General features: G+C 38.1%; 1 protein-coding gene across 2 annotated transcripts in view; it reads right to left on the bottom strand.

The window, feature by feature from the left end:
• Positions 1 to 17,703, bottom strand: part of ATP6V1C1 (ATPase H+ transporting V1 subunit C1) — a 59,731-nt gene that overhangs the window by 12,420 nt on the left and 29,608 nt on the right. For both annotated transcript variants that reach the window (XM_049853773.1, XM_049853772.1), the window contains exons 6-12: positions 17,325 to 17,416; positions 15,940 to 16,038; positions 14,266 to 14,334; positions 7,545 to 7,637; positions 7,358 to 7,451; positions 5,794 to 5,891; positions 4,667 to 4,793 (exon numbers count right to left, since the gene is read on the bottom strand). In XM_049853773.1, the coding sequence (XP_049709730.1) occupies positions 4,667 to 4,793; positions 5,794 to 5,891; positions 7,358 to 7,451; positions 7,545 to 7,637; positions 14,266 to 14,334; positions 15,940 to 16,038; positions 17,325 to 17,416 (672 nt within the window). The remainder of the gene's footprint in view (positions 1 to 4,666; positions 4,794 to 5,793; positions 5,892 to 7,357; positions 7,452 to 7,544; positions 7,638 to 14,265; positions 14,335 to 15,939; positions 16,039 to 17,324; positions 17,417 to 17,703) is intronic.

Genomic DNA, 17,703 nt, shown 5'->3' on the forward strand with positions numbered 1-17,703 from the left:
GGTCCCAGACAAAATGGGAGAAAAATGTAGAACAAACCTCAAATTTCTAACAAAGGCCAGACTTACGGGACTGGTAGAAACTAGAGGAACCCCCAAGATTATCACCCTGTGATAGGCTTTAAATTTGGAATTGAACCCACTCCCAGGGGCCACCTTTCAGCCAAGTAATAGACAGGTTCACAAAATAAAACATCACCCGTCAGTACTCTGCTCCTTTAAATAATCAGCTATATAAGACCAAATGGTCAATATTTACCACAAAGCAAAGATGGGGCAGGAAGGCAGAGAAACTAGATTAATGGAAACAGAACAAGAATAGAAATAATGAGAATGCTGACACATTGCGAAGAATGTAACCAATGTCACTGAACAATATGTATAGACATTGTTAAATGGGAACCTAATTTGCCGTGTTAACTTACACACACACACACACAAAATGCTACCACTGGGGAAAATGGACAAAGTATACGATGGATCTCTCTGTGTTATTTTCTACAACCCCAAGTGAATCTACAATTATCTCAATAAAAATTTTCATTAAAAACAGCAGCAACAACAAAAAAAACCCCACCAAATCCAAATTGTTAACCTGGCCCTACTCTTTCTGGCCTTTACCTTATCTAAGATCAAGAGAACGTGATTTTGAGAGAACATGATTTTGGGGGAACAGAGTGACAGAGATGTTTAGAATATAGAATACTGTTGGGTAAATGGACTTTAGTAACATGTAATAACATTTTCATTAATTTACAGTCATTATACTTTTCCCAGGTTCAGTGGTAGAATTCTCACCTTCCATGCAGGAGACCAGGGTTCAATTCCTGACTAATGCTCTTCACACACAACCACCACCTGTCAGTGGAGACTTCTGTATTGCTGTGATGCTGAACCAGTTTCAGTGGAGCTTCCAGGCTAAAGCAGACTAGGAAGAAAGGCCTGCCAATCTACTTTCATAAATCAGCTGGTGAAAACCCCATGGATCACAATGGTCCAATTCCATCACATATGGGGTTGCCGTAAGATGAGGGCCAAAGTGATGGCAGCTAAAAACCACAACAAACCTTTACTAAACTTTTTGCCCTTATTTTTAATGGCTGGGGGTGTGGGAGAAGCAACACAGAAAACCACCAGAAAGTGAATGTTTACCATATGCATGCACGCAAGCAAAGGTACATTTATAGGTATTCCTATACAATTGACAGGAACGCCACCTATCATGTATTACTAAATACAGATTAATAGTATTCTCTTTCCTTCTTTATATACCTTGTTTACTAGGCTAGAGTCCCACCAATCATTTATTCACAAGTATTTATTGAATAGGATGAGGTTCTGTGACAGTTACGAGCAAGCCAGAGGGAAAAGGAGAAGTAATTACCACCCAAGCTCTAGCTGGCATAGGAAGGTGTCTTAAGAACCATGCAGAACAGCGGTTCCCCACACACGACTTTGTCTCAGAAACACCGGGAGGCACTTTCTAAACAATCCCTAAAGACTCAGTTCAGGAAGTCTAGGGACTGTGACAAGCAGCCAGGCTTGGAGCCCACCCGCATGCAACACGCTCTGTAAGTTCAAAGCAGCAGCTGTGCCTGAAGGAGCCAAGTAGCAATACCTGAGCTTGACTGTGAAGAACAAGGAGTTTAAGCAGAAGGAAGCCCTGAGAAGAGTAATGAAAAAAAAAAAAAAAAAAACAGCAAGAATGTGAAAGGATTGGCAAAGCCACAGGAATACAAGCAGCTTGCTGGAAAGTGCCTGCATGGGCCCTGGGTAACAGAGGAAGCAAAGCCGGTGCCTTGTGCTTCCCTGTGTTCATGACCAGAAAGGCCTTCCTTTGCATGGAGCAGTTAGTCACAGTAACTGACTGGCAAGTATTATTAGCTTATAATGCTAGGTTCTATCACTTCCCTTTGAAAAGGTTCCAAAGAGTTATCAGTAAGGCCTTTAAAATAATTCATTAGTTATAAAAGCTATAAATGTTTTATGTACCTCACTCCCAAAGCCAGCAGCTTGCTCAATGAGGAAACCTTAGAGACCCTCCCACTAAAGTAAGGAAAAAGACAAGGATGTCATTAACTCCACAACTAGTAACACTGTTCTGAAGATACTCGGCAATGCAATCAGAATAGAGAAACCAATACAGAGTCAATCAAGCAATCGAGTTTATCAATGATTGCTTTTAAAAGTATGTGCCCGTAATTTTGAAAATATCTCTGTTGGAACCAATGGAAGATCTACTACGTCTTGCTGAGCAAAGACAATGTACGAAGTATTAATCTCCAAAATATTTGTATCGTGCATTAAAACAAAACTAAACAAATGCCACCAAAAAAAAAAAAAGAACAGAGAAAACTCACTGAAGAACAGGAAAAGAAAAAACAAACCATCTGCAGTTGACACTGATAATAAACCTGGGAAACCAAAGAGAACAAATGATAAACTAACGCAAACGATAAATAACTTCTCTCATAAAAAGAGAAATGTAAATTAAAACTACACTGAAATACTATTTCTCACCCACCGGACTGGCAAGATCTACTGGCGAGGCTGTGGAAACAGGCACTTTCACACACTGCTGGTAGGAGTGCAAAACGGCGCAAGGCCTATGAACCATCTGACAAATCTACATATATATTTACCCTTCAACCTGGCAAATCCCACTTCTGGGAATTTACCTGAAGATACACCCCCAACAATACGGACGAAGTGTTTAACTGTGTGGTGTTATGAAGTCTACCTGAGTCCCTGAAAGCAAGGAGGCTGGAAAACAGGATCCCTCTAAGGTAGTGCATCCAACAGAGCACCTTGGATATAAAGGTTTATAAGATGATGCTCATGGCTGTTATGCTCAGAGCATGCCTCAGAAAGCTCAGGTCTTTGAGATAAATCAGAGACCATCAAGAATCTGTAGAGTTCTGTACGCTCTGAAAACCCTATTTATATAAGGAAATGATGTAAAACATGCATGACTTCATTTTATGTACTTGCAACTATAAAGAAAGAAAAACAACATTCATATACCATAGTTCAGCTCTACCTATTTCAGTGGTACCTTTAACGTGCCTTCTACAGTTATTTAGAAGTAACACGTCTAGAGTTTGAGAGACAGATAAGCATTAGTTACAAAAGGCTTCATTTAATCCTTCCAACAATACTCTATAGGAGGTACTGTTGTTATTCCCATTTTATAGGAGAGAAAATTGAGGAAGTAACATACCAGTAATTTGTCTAAGCTCATAGCCACTAAGTGGTAAAGCCAGAATGTTAACTCAGAAAATCCTGTCCACAGCTCTTGTTTTTAACCACTACATTCTGCTGTTTTTTAAACATCTTACACAAAGCGTAAGATTCCTAGCTTGAGAATCCAGTGGTATCAAACATAAAATTGTTAACTGTATATACACGCTAACTTAAGGATTTTGTGACCTTTTGGGTAAAAGGTAAAGAGGATGCAACACAGTAAAATAGGTTTTGATAGGATTAATAAAGTAATGACAAAAACAAACATTTCTTTCTGGAAGTAACCGCTCAATGTAGAAGAGAAGGCGGTCTCAAGTCCTGCATCTCTAGATCCTCCACTCACTAGCCAAACGGTCCTGAACAAAGGCCTTAAAACGTCCTGGGACTGCAGGATTTTCATGACATCAAATCTATCAATGTTTTTTCTTCTGTGATTTCTTTTCCCCATCGTGCCATTACTATTCCACTTAGTAAGTCCTCTCCTACCAAGAGAACAAGTTTGGGTTTTGTTTTTAATGATTTGGGGTCTTTTGCTATTGTTGTTTCTTACTTTTAATTGTTTAAGTTAGTGATCAAAGTATGGCCCAAGAACAGGTCCTAGTCTACCAACTGTTTGTTACCATATCACAATGAGATTAAGTACAGAACCAGAAAGTTCCCAGAAACTTTTTTAACAATCTGACAGGGTAATTTCGTGTCTTTTGAATCTAATAGATAAATTTGGACTTGTATGTTTTATAAACTAACGTAAAACAAAACACACATTTTTCCCCAGAAGCGGCCTCCCCACCTGAAGACTTAAAGTCTTGAGTGTTAATTTCAATTCTAGATCCTCCACTCACTAGTCTAGTGGTCCTGGGCAAATGCCTTACTGTCCTAGGACTTCAATTCTGTACGAAGAAAAGAGGGGTTCTAACAGCTACACCTCACTGATTTCTTTCCAAGATTTGAAGGCTAAATTAAAGAAAAATCACGTGTGAAAAAGTCCCCGCAAACTGCCGACCTAGTACTCAAATGTTAGTTGGATGAGACTTTCAACAGAACTTTTTAAAGTTCTATAAGTCCCAGAATAAGCAAAAGCATTGAAAACATTTTAAACCTAGTAAGAGAAATCTGTAAGGGGAATTACTCCATTTTAATAAGATGATAGAAAAAGGCTTAGAGAAATAATGCCTTATAAACACCAGCTTGGGCGATACTGCTACATCAATCAGCCAAGCTTAAATTCCTTACAACATGTGTCAGTCGTATGATGCTGGAGGTTAACTACTTGCTCCCTTTAACAAACTCGGAGTTAACTGAAGACCTCAGATTAGCAAAGATTAAGTATCACAATATTTACTACCCCTTTTCTATCTTCTCCCATTAATTTTTCTGAAATTCATTCCAGTTCCTCCTCTACCAAGGCCATCTAGGAAGTACTTACATCAATAATAGCCGCTGCACTGCTGTCTAGATGTTTATACAATTCATATAATACTTCTCGCAGTTTCTTGATTGTTTTCTTATTGGGCTGAAGTAGCATTGCTTGAAAGTTCACTGGCAAACCATACCTTAGAAGGAAGCAGAAACACAGTTTATAGTACAAGCAAACACATAAATAAATTTTAAGGCAAATGTTCACTCACTGTTCTAATCACGGTTAAAGGGGAGAGGGAACCTCATTTTAATGACCATTTTTACAAGTTCAACTAATACACAGAGAAACTCAGACCTTCTCTGCCTCTCTTTAAAATGAGTACCAATTCTCTTCCAGGAATTACGTTAATTACTATTTAATTTTTAAGGTAATCTATGAATAACTTCAGGAAATACAGGTAGTATGTAAGCTCAGCATATACTTTTGTAATAAAGAACATGAGATTGCCCATACCTACTATGACAAAGGGAGGAATTTAAAAATAATGAACATTGCTGCCGGTAAGTTATTCAACTATTCCTATTACAATCAACACGAACAGACAATCACAAAATGATTGCGGTTTTTAAGTATCTCCAAATGTTAAAGTATCTTAGGTTAATATACCAAAACTACATGTAAAATATATGAAGAGCTTCCTTGTAAAGAAAAACCCATCAAGTCGACTGGGACTCACAGCAACCCTACAGGACAGAGAAGAACTGCCCCACAGTGTTTCCTAGGCTATAATCTTTACAGAAACAGACTGCCCCAACTTTCTCCCACAGAGCAGCTTGTAAGTTTGAACTGCTGACCTTTCCAGTTAGTAGCCGAGAGCTTAACCACTGTGCTTCCAGGACTCCTCCTTTGTAAACAAACATTGGCTAATATTTCATGATCTACTTTTAACTTAAATGTTATGTAAGAAGGGATCCAGAGAGTACAGCAGCGTGAGTCTCTTTCTCTAAACCTGATGTTAAGGGACAGGACTAATATATACTTTATAAGCTGTATGATATTGACAATTTCTCCCCGATGATTAGCGCTCTGGTTTCTCAATTCAACTTCACATTATTGGACTATGTTATAATGAAGGACCAATGTAAAGGGACCTAAGAGCCGGAGCCCCAAGCTTCTCAATTTACTTTCTTTACCTTAAAACAGACTCAACAAAAACCCTTAATGCTTTCACATGAATCCAAGCGATAAACGCCTCACTGAAATTCACTTTCAGCCACCGCACAAGCGGTCCCTATAAAAAGGGGGGAAAAAAATCAATCACCAGAAATTTGAAAAAGCAATTAGAACAAATATTTTTTAAAGAAACAAGTATCCACTCAGGAATCTACAGAGAATTAAGTCTCCTTATATTTCACTTAAAAAAAATACGAGTATTAGTCTCATTATCTTGGGCACGTTACCTTAAATTAAAAAGTTAGCTACTACTGCATAACTTTAACAAATATTAAAATGCACAGAACCAATTTACTACATAGAAAAAGGCATATGTTTTAATGAAAGTAGTTTAGAATGGGACAAAATATAGGGGTGTCCTAGGTTTGAAAACCAAAACCAATACTTTAAAGCATTTAATGTATTTAAAATATAATTCAACTTACAAACAACCTCCTGTGAACAAAGACAAGTAGTTACATAGGCAAGTCACTTAATACCCGTAAGGCCTCAGTTTTCTCATCTGTAAACTACAGGGGTTGATACAGATCTCTAAAAGCTGTTCATGAGCTAAAATTTTAATGACTTTATTACGTAAATTCTTTTTGAACTTAAAATATTTAATATGATTTCCAGTACTAAATTAAAATACCTCTGTAAACTAACGGATTTCAAATAACTTAATGCCTCCTCTCCATTATTAAAATAAATATGTATTAAAAGATATACATTATCAATTAATAGTTACCTGGACAACATCAGGCACATTTGGATATACCAACCAATTAATTTAAGCAAAAATTATTATTTAAAAAAAAAAAGTTGAAAATCTTTGATTAAAATATGTTCTTAAAAAGGGTTTTAGATCTTCCCTAACAAGCTGGTTATATTGAACATTACTGGGGTAGTTTTCTCCCAACAGAGATGATGTGGTTTGTAAAGCACTTGAAATCATTTAAAATGGTATTTGGTTTTATTTGCTTTCATATTACAAGAGAAACACATCTTCACTTATCACGTTTCCCTCCCACACAAGCTTTTAGTCTTCACAGTAATCCTACTCTTGCTGATGGCAAGAAAGTTGATAGCATCTTTGATTTTCATAACTCCATCCCTGCTCCCCATTATGCCTGGAATACTAACTCTTCAATGATTTAAATACAAATTGCTTCAACAAAAGATTGAGGCATTAAAAAAACTTGCCTCAAGAAAATAAAAATTATTACTGCAAAAAAAGGACTTTATTATTTAACTGAAATAATACCCTACTACAGGAGCATTAACTAAAACAATGCATTTAAAATTAAATTTTGATGAGGATTTAGTAGGAGGAGTAATTAATTTTACGGTCTGCCTTTTGAGATAACTACTCACAAATCTAAGCTTGCTTAGAGAAATTTCATTCCGATTATTCAATAGAAAAAAAAACCAAAACACAAATGTCTTAAAAGCAAAATCAGAGAAGCTTTACCTTCTCTTAAATCAAAGCAATACCACTTTTTCTTGTGCTTAACATTGATAATACTAAATATTAAGAACACATACAAATTGCTTTTTCTTGTCAGTAGAAAGCCTGTTCATTTCTTCTTTATCTGCTTTCATCTCCTCTTCATTATACTGGAAGTCACGAACAATGAATCTAAATTTGGGAGGAAAAAAACAAAACTGTTCAAGCAATGCACAGCTGATTTAACAAATTCAAAAACAACATAAAAAATAATAATTATCTTACTTGTTTTCCCTGGCTTTGTGTCTGAAGTCATCAACTGCCTTCCTAAACAAGGTGACATTACAAAGGTAGCTGTCTTGGTCCTCTGAGAGAACGCTATGAGAAAAGGTCAAAGTCCAGTTAGAGATTTACATTTCCTTCTCTCCTTCACATAAAACGCAGAATTCAGAAACAGGGAGAAAGAGAAACAGTGGGGTCTAAAAGCCCTCCCCAGCACCTCAATTCTATCCATCTGCATTGCTTCAAACACTGAAGATATTAACTCATTACGTAATTCAAACCGTGAAAACCATGATTTTCTACCTCTGTCAGTATCAGAATGACCTACGCAAAACCGTCGAGTAGGTGGCTTGTTTCCAGTGTCTCCTTCCTTCCTTGTTAACTACCTTCTTCTCTTCTGGAAGGCTACTTCTCATCTCTCCATCCCGGCTCATCCCCAGTGAGCCTGGCCCACCCTCTCTGCACTGTCAGTATCTCAAATCTTTCCCCTCCCCACACCCTAATCAAAAATTGATAACGTTAACTGTCTACGTAACCCCTGAGTAAACACACTTTTATGCGTCTCAGGGGTCCGGTCTAGGCGTTCGAAGGTCCAAGTGGAGTCAGAACTTCTATCTGGTCACAGTGTATGGACATCACCAGAAAGAGCTTTCCAGACACATCTGCCAGGAAATTTGAACTGTCAAATAAATTTGTAATGCTTTGGGGAAAAGTTCATGTATAGCATAATTCTAATTTGGTTTTCAAAATTACTTATATATGGAAACCCATATGCAAGGTCTACATAAGGCTCACGCTGTTCAACAGTGATGGTCTTGGGGTGGGAGAATATTACATACTGGTGGTGAGGGTCCTCTTCACCTTTTTATTTTTCTTGTTTCTGGGTGTTTTTAATATGATGCTTTGTTTTCATTTACAAGGTGTTACTTCCACAATCAAAAAGTAATAAAGGTTTTACAAAACTGAGGAAGTGCTTGTGGAATTCAAAGATACTTTGTTAAACACACACATACACACAAGAGAAAAGAAAAAGCTAGTTTTGTTTTTCCAGGAAGCCTAAGAACTGCCTGGTTAGCCAAGTAAATCCAGGGGGTAACTACAACGCTTAACCTCAGGATGCTTTTAAAAACAGAACCCACCCTGGCTCTCGTCAGCCAGCCGCAGGGTCGACCGCCCCACAGTGTGACCTGCAGACACCAGCAGGAGTACTGGTGACTAGAATCACAGATGTGTGGAGAAACTTAACTGCTCTGGTTTGATAACGTTTAAATTTCCTTTCAAACTTTGCCTTTCTCAAAACTATGACCCTTACTTCTTGCTCCCAGCGCCTTTCAAGTCCAAAAGGCAGCTACCATGTGGACAGAGCTGGTAACGATAAAATATTTTTTTTGCCAGAATTGACTCAGTGATGTGCAAATTGGTTGAGATTGAGACAAATCCAAATCCAACTTGACAGGCTACAGACCCATAAACAGTATTCTACCATTATCATATTAATCCTTCAAATTTATACAGCACTTTGCTATTCTCAAGGTCCTTTCAAAAGCATCTGATGCTTGGCAGGGCCGTATCAGCAAACAGGGTGTCTACTACACAGAGTGCCATCTGTCACATGGAGACCTGGGCCACAAAGTTGCACAACTTACTCAAAACCCTTACACTGAAAGAAGCCAGTCTTGTTTTATGACTAAATCCCACTGCACCGCCTTATTAAAATAAGATTAGCATTTAAACAAGATTAAAAATCATTTGCTTTTCCGTCTAATCTTCAAGAAAGATATTTCTCAAAACCTTATAAAAAGCAAACAAAAAACCCACAAATTCTGAGTGTGATCAATTTTCAGTCATTTAGCACATACTAGGCCTCCATACATGTGCCAAGCTCTTGGTAAACATGAGGAATAACCACTAATTAAGACATGTTTCCCTGACCTCGAGGAGATGAGTCTATAAAGGAAAAATGTATATAAACAGATTACTACAAATAGAGTTTTAAGCACTACAGTAAATCCTGTGAAAGCCAGAACTTGCATAAGACAGAAACCTGTCAGAGAAGGAAAACTCAAATATTTTCCACTAAACAGAGAGTGACAGAAAAGTGGTGACTGCACTGTGTTAAAGGGGTGGAAAACTTGGAAGACCCAGAAAAGTAATGCAGTCCCATCAAGTTCCAGCTCTCACGTGTTTCACTGTTTAAGAGATGCGTATGATATATTGGGGGGAAAAAAGGGAATGAATAACTCTGCCTGAGGGGTACAAAAAGGCAGTGCCAAGTGGAAGTTTGAAAGACAGGCAAAGGAGAGAGGAAAATTCCAGCCACACTCCCACATGCAAATGCATGCAGGTGGAATAGACAGTGTATTTGGAGAGCTACCAGAAATTTAGTATAGCTGAACACAGGGCCCGAGGTGTGTATGTGTGCTGAGGGGTGGCAGTAAAATTGAAGAAGAACAGACAGGGTTTTAAGTGGGAGTAACAGATGGATTTGTGTATCACAAAGAGGAAAATGGCAGTAATGTGGAGGACTGGTAAGGGGGGAAATGCTGGAGATAAGGGGTTAATGGCAATTACAAAGGTCCTGGCAAGAGAATGGAAGCCCAAGCTGAGGCAGCAGCAATAAGTACAGGGGAAAAAAAGAACAGTTTAAAGCAGGTCAAAACAAGAAATTTCTGATAGTTGGCCATTTTTGACCTATGAAACAACCGCTTCATATGGTTCAACCAAATACCACGGAAGGCGGTAATGACAATTGATTAGATGGGGGCTGAGGGAGAGGTAACAAGTCCAACATGACTGACTACCATGCTTCTGGTTTGGATTACCAGGCAGATGCCGCTGCCACATGCTACAAGAGAAATGACCAGTTTGAGACTGGGATTGGAGTGAATGCTGTGATACTGGTGACTACCGAGGAACATCTGCACGGAGTGGTCCAGTTGGAACCTGGTTATGCAGGTCTGAACTATGGAGGGAAGGCAGGCTACAGACAGAGATTAGAGCAATGGGTGCGACTGAAACAGGCTGACAGAAGAACAAACTGCCCTGCTAAAATGGAATAGCTTAAGTCTGGAGTGGCCAATATTCAGGGCTACCAGATTCTCTCCAGCTCACTCAACAATATAGGCATAGACAGGAAACTACAATAAAGATTCAATCAAGGTTTAAGAGTTTTCAGAAGGTCATAGGGGCCAGAGCTGATGGTGCTGCCAAGAGAATGTCTGAAGTGCTGACTAAGGAGTCTACGTCAAAAAGAGAGGAAGCATGATTCCGAGGAATCAACAAAGACAATGCAAACAAAGGACTGGGGGATTGGAGATGCAAACAAGGTCAAAGAGTAGGTTCAATGGAAGTGAGGAAGATGGAGGAAAAGTTTTGGTTGAGGAGCTGGATTATACATAGGTTCCAGAAGTAAAGCCTTGCTAGTGGCTGGGGCTGAGGCCAATAGAACAGGCTGTAGAAGTCAAGTGGAGGTGACAATCCATGGGCTGCAGGCACCAGGGAGCTGAGAAGCCAAATGCTGGACTGATTTTAAACCAAGGCAAATCAAGGTGATCTTAAGTGATATACGAGACCAAGGTAAAGAAACAAAATGAAAGCAAAGAGGAATGGAAGATGAGAAAGTAACATCTTTTAATGACTAAGCATGGACTTGACGCCTCCCCAGATGGGATGCTGTCCAAGAGCTGTGCTTGAAAGGGGGCTTAGTACAGTTTAACCTAACATGCAGAAGTTCTACTAGGTTCAAATAAACAGCCCAAACTCTCTCCCCCTTTAGTTTAACTATTATGTAGAACTAGTAGCACTATCTTCTAACAGATGCAACTAGGCTACAGGAAATGAAAATTCAACTGCTTGTCAATGTTTTTCAGGTATTTCACAGCATTATCAGTCACCCATATAACTACTAACGCTCTCCGGAGCTTCCCACTGCTAGTTCTCTCTCTCCTAAGAACTGCCATCCCCTCTGCTCACTCCTACACCTGTTCTGTTGCCTCAACCTATCCCTCCCTTGCCTTTCTTTATAAAAGTTATCTTTTCAACCCCTGCTCCAAAACACAGGAACATCTTTCCTCCATACAATGGCTAGTATCACTTTTTTCCAGGCCTTCCTAGCTAGGATCCTTGGCTTCGTTTGGAATTCTAGCTCCCTGAATGAAAACCTCTGTAGAGCACCAATGAGTCTGTGGTGCTGTTTCAAAGGGCTGGGAACTCTCACCAGGTCAGAGTACACTTATTCGTCATCCATAAGACAAGCACTGCCTGCATTAAAATGTTATTGTTTGACATCTTCTTTCCTTTAAACTTACTAACGTGATTTTCACAAGATCTGAATCTCTGAAGAAATATTTTTTTCCAGATACGTGCACATATTTAATGACATTACTTGTGCTACAAGCATCTTGTATCTACAAAATTCAAATTTTTTAAAACAAAAATAATACCCAAGTATCACCATTGACATCTTAAGAGTCTGTTTTCATTTGGGGGTCACAAGTCACTTGCCCCCAAAAGAAAACTCCATGAGAGGGTAACCTGTTTTCTGGAAACCTTAGAATTCTTTTTTTAAATAATTTTATTTTGTTGTTGAGAATATACACAAAACATACTAATTCAACAATTTCTATATGTACAATTCAGCGACACTGATTATATTCAAGTTGTGCAACCATTTTCACCCTTCCCTGAGTTGGTCCTCTCCCATTAAACATAAATTCACTGCTCCCTAAGTTTTCGACCTAACCTTTCCAGTTGCTGTTGCCAATTAGATTCCATATAAAGAGATCTTAAGAGAGCACAATGCTTAAGGCAGACAGTCTTTACTACTTAAGCTAAAGTACTATTTGGTTTTAAGAAGGCTTTGGGGTATTTCTGGTTTAAGGTTTAAAGTCTCAGGGCAATAGTTTCAGGGGTTCATCCAGCCTACATGGCTTTAGAGATTCTGGATTCCATGAGAATTTGAAATTCTGTTCTGCGTTTTTCTCCCTTTTGATCAGGATTCTTCTATAAGCTCTTTCATCAAAACATGCAGAAATGATAGCCAGGCACCTTCCAGTTCTGGTCTCATGGCACAAGAGGCGATTAGCTACACATTCCACATCCTCCTCCTGTTCCTGGACTCTCCTCCTTCCTCTGCTGCTCCAGGTAAAGTGATATTTTTAAAGCCCTTCTTTAGGAAAAAATCTGGGTCTACTTAACTAGCCTACACACCACTTACCTGGAAGTCTGGCTTCCCCTTCCCCTTCACCTGCCACCTAGACAGAAAGCCAACCTCTCTGACTAATCCCCGATAGAGCACAGGTGAGAAGGTGACCTCTGTCAGGATAAATCTCTAAGTAAAAAATTATCAAGGTACAATCTTAGTCTTTAGTTCACATGTGAAGGGCTGGTATGAGAGAAAAGGGCTGGTTTTATCTCCCCCAAAATGGGGGAAAAAATTCATGATGTGCACAGATTTGTTTAATTCTAAAATATTAACATTTGTGAAACTACAATAACAACTTGTATTATTGCTAGTTTGTATTTTGCATACCCTACTGAGTCTGAAAATAACCTCATGAGATACACAGAGAAGGTACTATGCTCGCTTTATAGATAAAGAAAATGAGGCCCAGAGAAGTTAAAAGACTTACCTCAGGTCACACAGCAAGGTGGCAGCAGAACCAGCATTATAGCTCAGATCCCTGGATCCAGGACTCTATCCATTATGCTAAGCTACCTCCCATATGACACAATGAAACTGGAAAAGAAAGTACTTCATGGGCCTAGCCTTACTAATACTGTACTAATACTGCTTACCTCTTTACTATCTCCTTTACCTTCCTTCCACCAGGCTGCCCCCTCCTGAGGCATATACATACAAAAGAATCCTTTGTGGGTTGCATATACCCTGTATTTATATACTTCCCCAAGGAACACTTCATGTGGCAGTGGCAGAACATAAGAAAAAGTAACATGTATAGTCAAGAGAGTACAGGGTCTGGAGCTAATAGGACTGAGTTTTAGTTCTAACTATGTCACTGGACACATACGATCAAAGATCTTAGGCAACTATTTAACCTTTCTGCATTTTGACTTCCTCATCTAGGAGAATGACAACTGCCTAAATCACTTCACAAGATTGTAGTAAATATCAAACTAGACAATATATGGTAAATCCACAAATAAAAAAGTGCTTTGTGAAAGTCTGAATTTTTTTTTAAGGAAAGCATAGATTGTGTAAATTCTAGGCTCACTGGAAAGTGATGGTGAAAATATGGTGGTAGAAGCTGTACTCTGGTAGAATATTCTCACTGCCATTCTAATGTACATCCTTTACAAGGTAAAACGAGAAATTATAGCCATAAGGCAGGTATGCAGTGAATACTGAATAAAGAACTTACAGAAGGTAGCACAGTGCAGCAGAAAAAGTACCACACCAGAGACCTGGGTTCCGGTTCTAGCCCTGCCCTAATAACATGTGTGACTCCGGGCTAACGACTTCAGCTTCATGGCCTCAAACTTCTACATCTATAAACATGAGTGGGTTTATAGATGCAGAACAGGCTGTGTGCAGTCCCTTCCAGATATAAAATCAGACAGAGAAAATGTAACTCCTTTACTTGCAAGGTAAAAATGATCGTTCTAAAACTATAAATTTGCTGCAAAAGAAAGAAAAGTTATTTCCTAATCCAAACTATAAAAGGAATTCTAGGAAGTGAACAGCTTTACAGAGGCTACTACTTACTTGCTAGACCTTGGAACGACCATTTCAGCTAGTGTTTCATACTGTTTAATCCAATCATTGTGGTTTAACCTGCAGAGAAAGTGCAATAAGCATTGGAGAAGAATACATAATTCTACTTCTTGCCATACCCAGAAGAGAAAAAAGTTATGAGACAAATAGGAAATTCAGCTATAGCAAGTATACCTCAAACCTAACAAAAAAAATCTTTCTAGTTTCCTGAGAATGAATTCCAAATACACTGAGTAAAGCAGGAAGTACAGCTCACCACCCTCTCATACCCAGTAACTGTTGCAAAAGAGGTACATCCTAGGACTAAGCTTGGAAAGGAATAAAGCGAAGTTTAGGTCCTAAATTACTTTCAAACGTTATGGTTGATATACATTATCTCATTTAAAAAAAAAAAAAATGTTGAAATCTCTACCATTTCTATTAAGTGGCCATCATGAAGGGTTGGACAAAACTATATTTACTGGATATACAGAGTACCAGGAAGTATTACGTAAGTAAAGTGACAGTAAACTACATCGCCAAGAACACTGTGTAACCACCTTCTCTAGAGGCCACTGGCTTTTAGGGGTATGGGGAGAAACAACTATGCTTGAGATGTAAAATTTAGAGTAAGAAGTACTTGTTTCATTCTGCTATACAAAGGGTCGCTATGAGTTGGAACTGACTCAATGGCACCTAACAACAATAACACCAGTGTTTACAGGCCAGGACAGAGAATAGTGCATTACATAAGACGACCTAGGTCTTATGTTTCAATTATAGTGTACAGAAAACTACGAACACTTCTAGTTCTAAAAACAAATTTTAAATAAAGGTTGTATGAGACAAACCTCTTATTTAGGCAAAGGTTATTTTCCTACATGGTATAAAAACACAGATACAGAGACATTTACCACAAATAATCAGTGTTCCAGTATAGCAGGGAGGAGTCATCTAACTAAAACACAAAGTAAAACTTTCAGAACCAAACCCTTAGTTTTAAGCCCTTCTCCATGCACAAAGAATAATGCAGAAGCCTATATTCTGCAGTAAAGAGAAAAAAATACAGAAGTCAGAGAATACTGCAGCCACTGTAAATTCCATGGGGGTACCTTTCCCACCCTTTGCCAGCTGGTATCTTAACAACTCAAAGTTATCCTATAGGACAGAGCAGAACTGCCCCATAGGGTTACCAAGGCTGTAATCTTTATGCAAGCAGAGACTGCTACATCTTTCTCCCACAGAGCAGGGTGGTGGGTTTGAACTGCCAACCTTCTGGTTAGTAGCTGAGTGTTTAACCACTGCACCACCAGGGCTCCTAATTCATCCTAATCAGTCATAAAGACTTTTCAGAAAAATGAATACAAAGACTTCTCTTACTTTTTGAAAAATCTAAAATCTGTATTAAAAAAAAATTTTTTTAACATTATTTAATTTTTTAATGAGTCAACTCCACCAAGTTACTAAAACTGATTTGGAATCTCTATTTATAACTGGTATCTCCCTTACCAAGTTATGAACTAAATTCTACTGTCTGTGTCACAGGAGTACATGTTGGCTGACGGAGTGAATGCCAAGGTTACACTGTTTACACTTAGGTTTTATGAGAAATTTCACGTTGTCATACCAGATACTAACATTGTTCTTGTATTTTAACAAGTAAAAAACCTTTTGTAACAGACATACTTTGGAACTACCACCAATAATGTGACGAGATACTCCGAATCAAGAACAAAGTCATCCTTCTTCACAATTTCCGCTAGGCTTCGAGTTAGCAAACTTCCCCTGAAGAATAAGAAAAAAAATCACTAGGCCAATAATTACATGCTGCAATTATGTAAATAACTCTGTGCTAGAATAACGAAACAGCAGCTTAATCATATTCACACACACTACATACATATCTCAAGAGAGTGAGATCAGCCTTGGTTAACATTTTTATTTCGTAAGAAGTCAAAAATTAGCAGAATGTTTCCCATCCTGCAACCAAAAACCTGTCTGTGAAACTTACCAAAAGTTGACTCTAGTATCTCCCTTTGTAAAGTTGCCTCTAGTATCTCCCTTTGTATTTGCTTTATTTTAACTCAGCTTTTCTCTTGATTATACATATGACATCTTGACTGGGAAAGTGCTATCCATTAGACATCAATTAAAAGTCTACTTCATCATAATTATGAAATTATATCATCTAAGCATGAACTCTGGTTTCCCTCCCTCTCCTTGGGTATCATTTGGTACCAGGCAATTTTGGTTAGTTAGCACAATAATCAACTCTTTCAAGTTAAGTCTTCATTTGGTCTTCCAGTATAGCACCCAACCAATCTCCCTCGAGAGAGAAATGCACAATCTCAATAGTTCCATTCTTAAAGCTACACTTGTCGTAGTCATACCAAATAAAAGATCAACCAAAGGAAGTATGTCCTATTTTTAAAAAATCTACTGTGTGAAAATCTAAACTTGGAAAATAGGTAGAGAATCATTATTTACATCATAAAAGGAGGGTTCTTTTACAGAATTCTTGTATGGCGCCCTGGTGGTGCAGTGGTTAAGTGCTCGGCTGCTAAGCGAAAGGGTCAGCGGTTCAAACCCACCAGCTGCCCCACAGGAAAAAGATGTGGTAGTCTGCTTCCATAAAGATTACAACCTTGGAAACCCTATGGAGTACTCTGTCCTATAGGGTCACTATGAGTCGGAATCATCTTGACATCTACCGGTTTGGTTTTTTTGGTTTCTACATAATTCTTTTAGGCAGCAGATATGCAATTAAACTACGATTTGAATTTTAAAAAATTAAATTTAGACAAATTTTCAGTGAAACACCAAATGAATAATGGGATTAAACCAGAGCCTAATTCTATTCACAAGTATTAATTAGGAAAGAATAATAAAGCAGCCTCCCACCTGCTTTAATTAGCCTATAGTCTATAAAAAAAAAAAAAATTGAAAAAAAATACACTCTGATTACAGAAACAAAATAAACCGGAATTTTTAATATCACAATGATACCTAATTCAATACCTGTTAGAATGTTTCCCCAATTTTTAATATGCACATATATGTGATATGCTTACGCATTCTTTCGCTCCAAATTCTGAAGGTTCCCTTTCAGGTTATTGTACGCAGATGCTCGAGATTTCAGGTCATTGTCAATCTGAGTTACTCCCTTTAAAAAAAGAAAAGAAAAGAAAAAAAAGGCAATATTTCCCTAAAATCTGCTTCTACTGATACAAGTGGCTGTATTTTAACATTAACTTTCACCAAAAAAAATCATTAGTTCCTGATCTAAGAATATTCTATTACTTCAAAGCATACCTCTAAAAGGCCATTTTAAAAATAAGCTTATCTTTAAATATGATCATGATAATTTCAATACGAATCTTTTCTACTACTAATATTTTAGTCCACACGTATTTTAATTATTATTGCTATACCAAACCTGTTGCTGGCAAA

The sequence above is a fragment of the Elephas maximus genome, chromosome 15 (assembly GCF_024166365.1).
Source record: "Elephas maximus indicus isolate mEleMax1 chromosome 15, mEleMax1 primary haplotype, whole genome shotgun sequence".
Lineage (NCBI taxonomy): Eukaryota > Metazoa > Chordata > Mammalia > Proboscidea > Elephantidae > Elephas > Elephas maximus.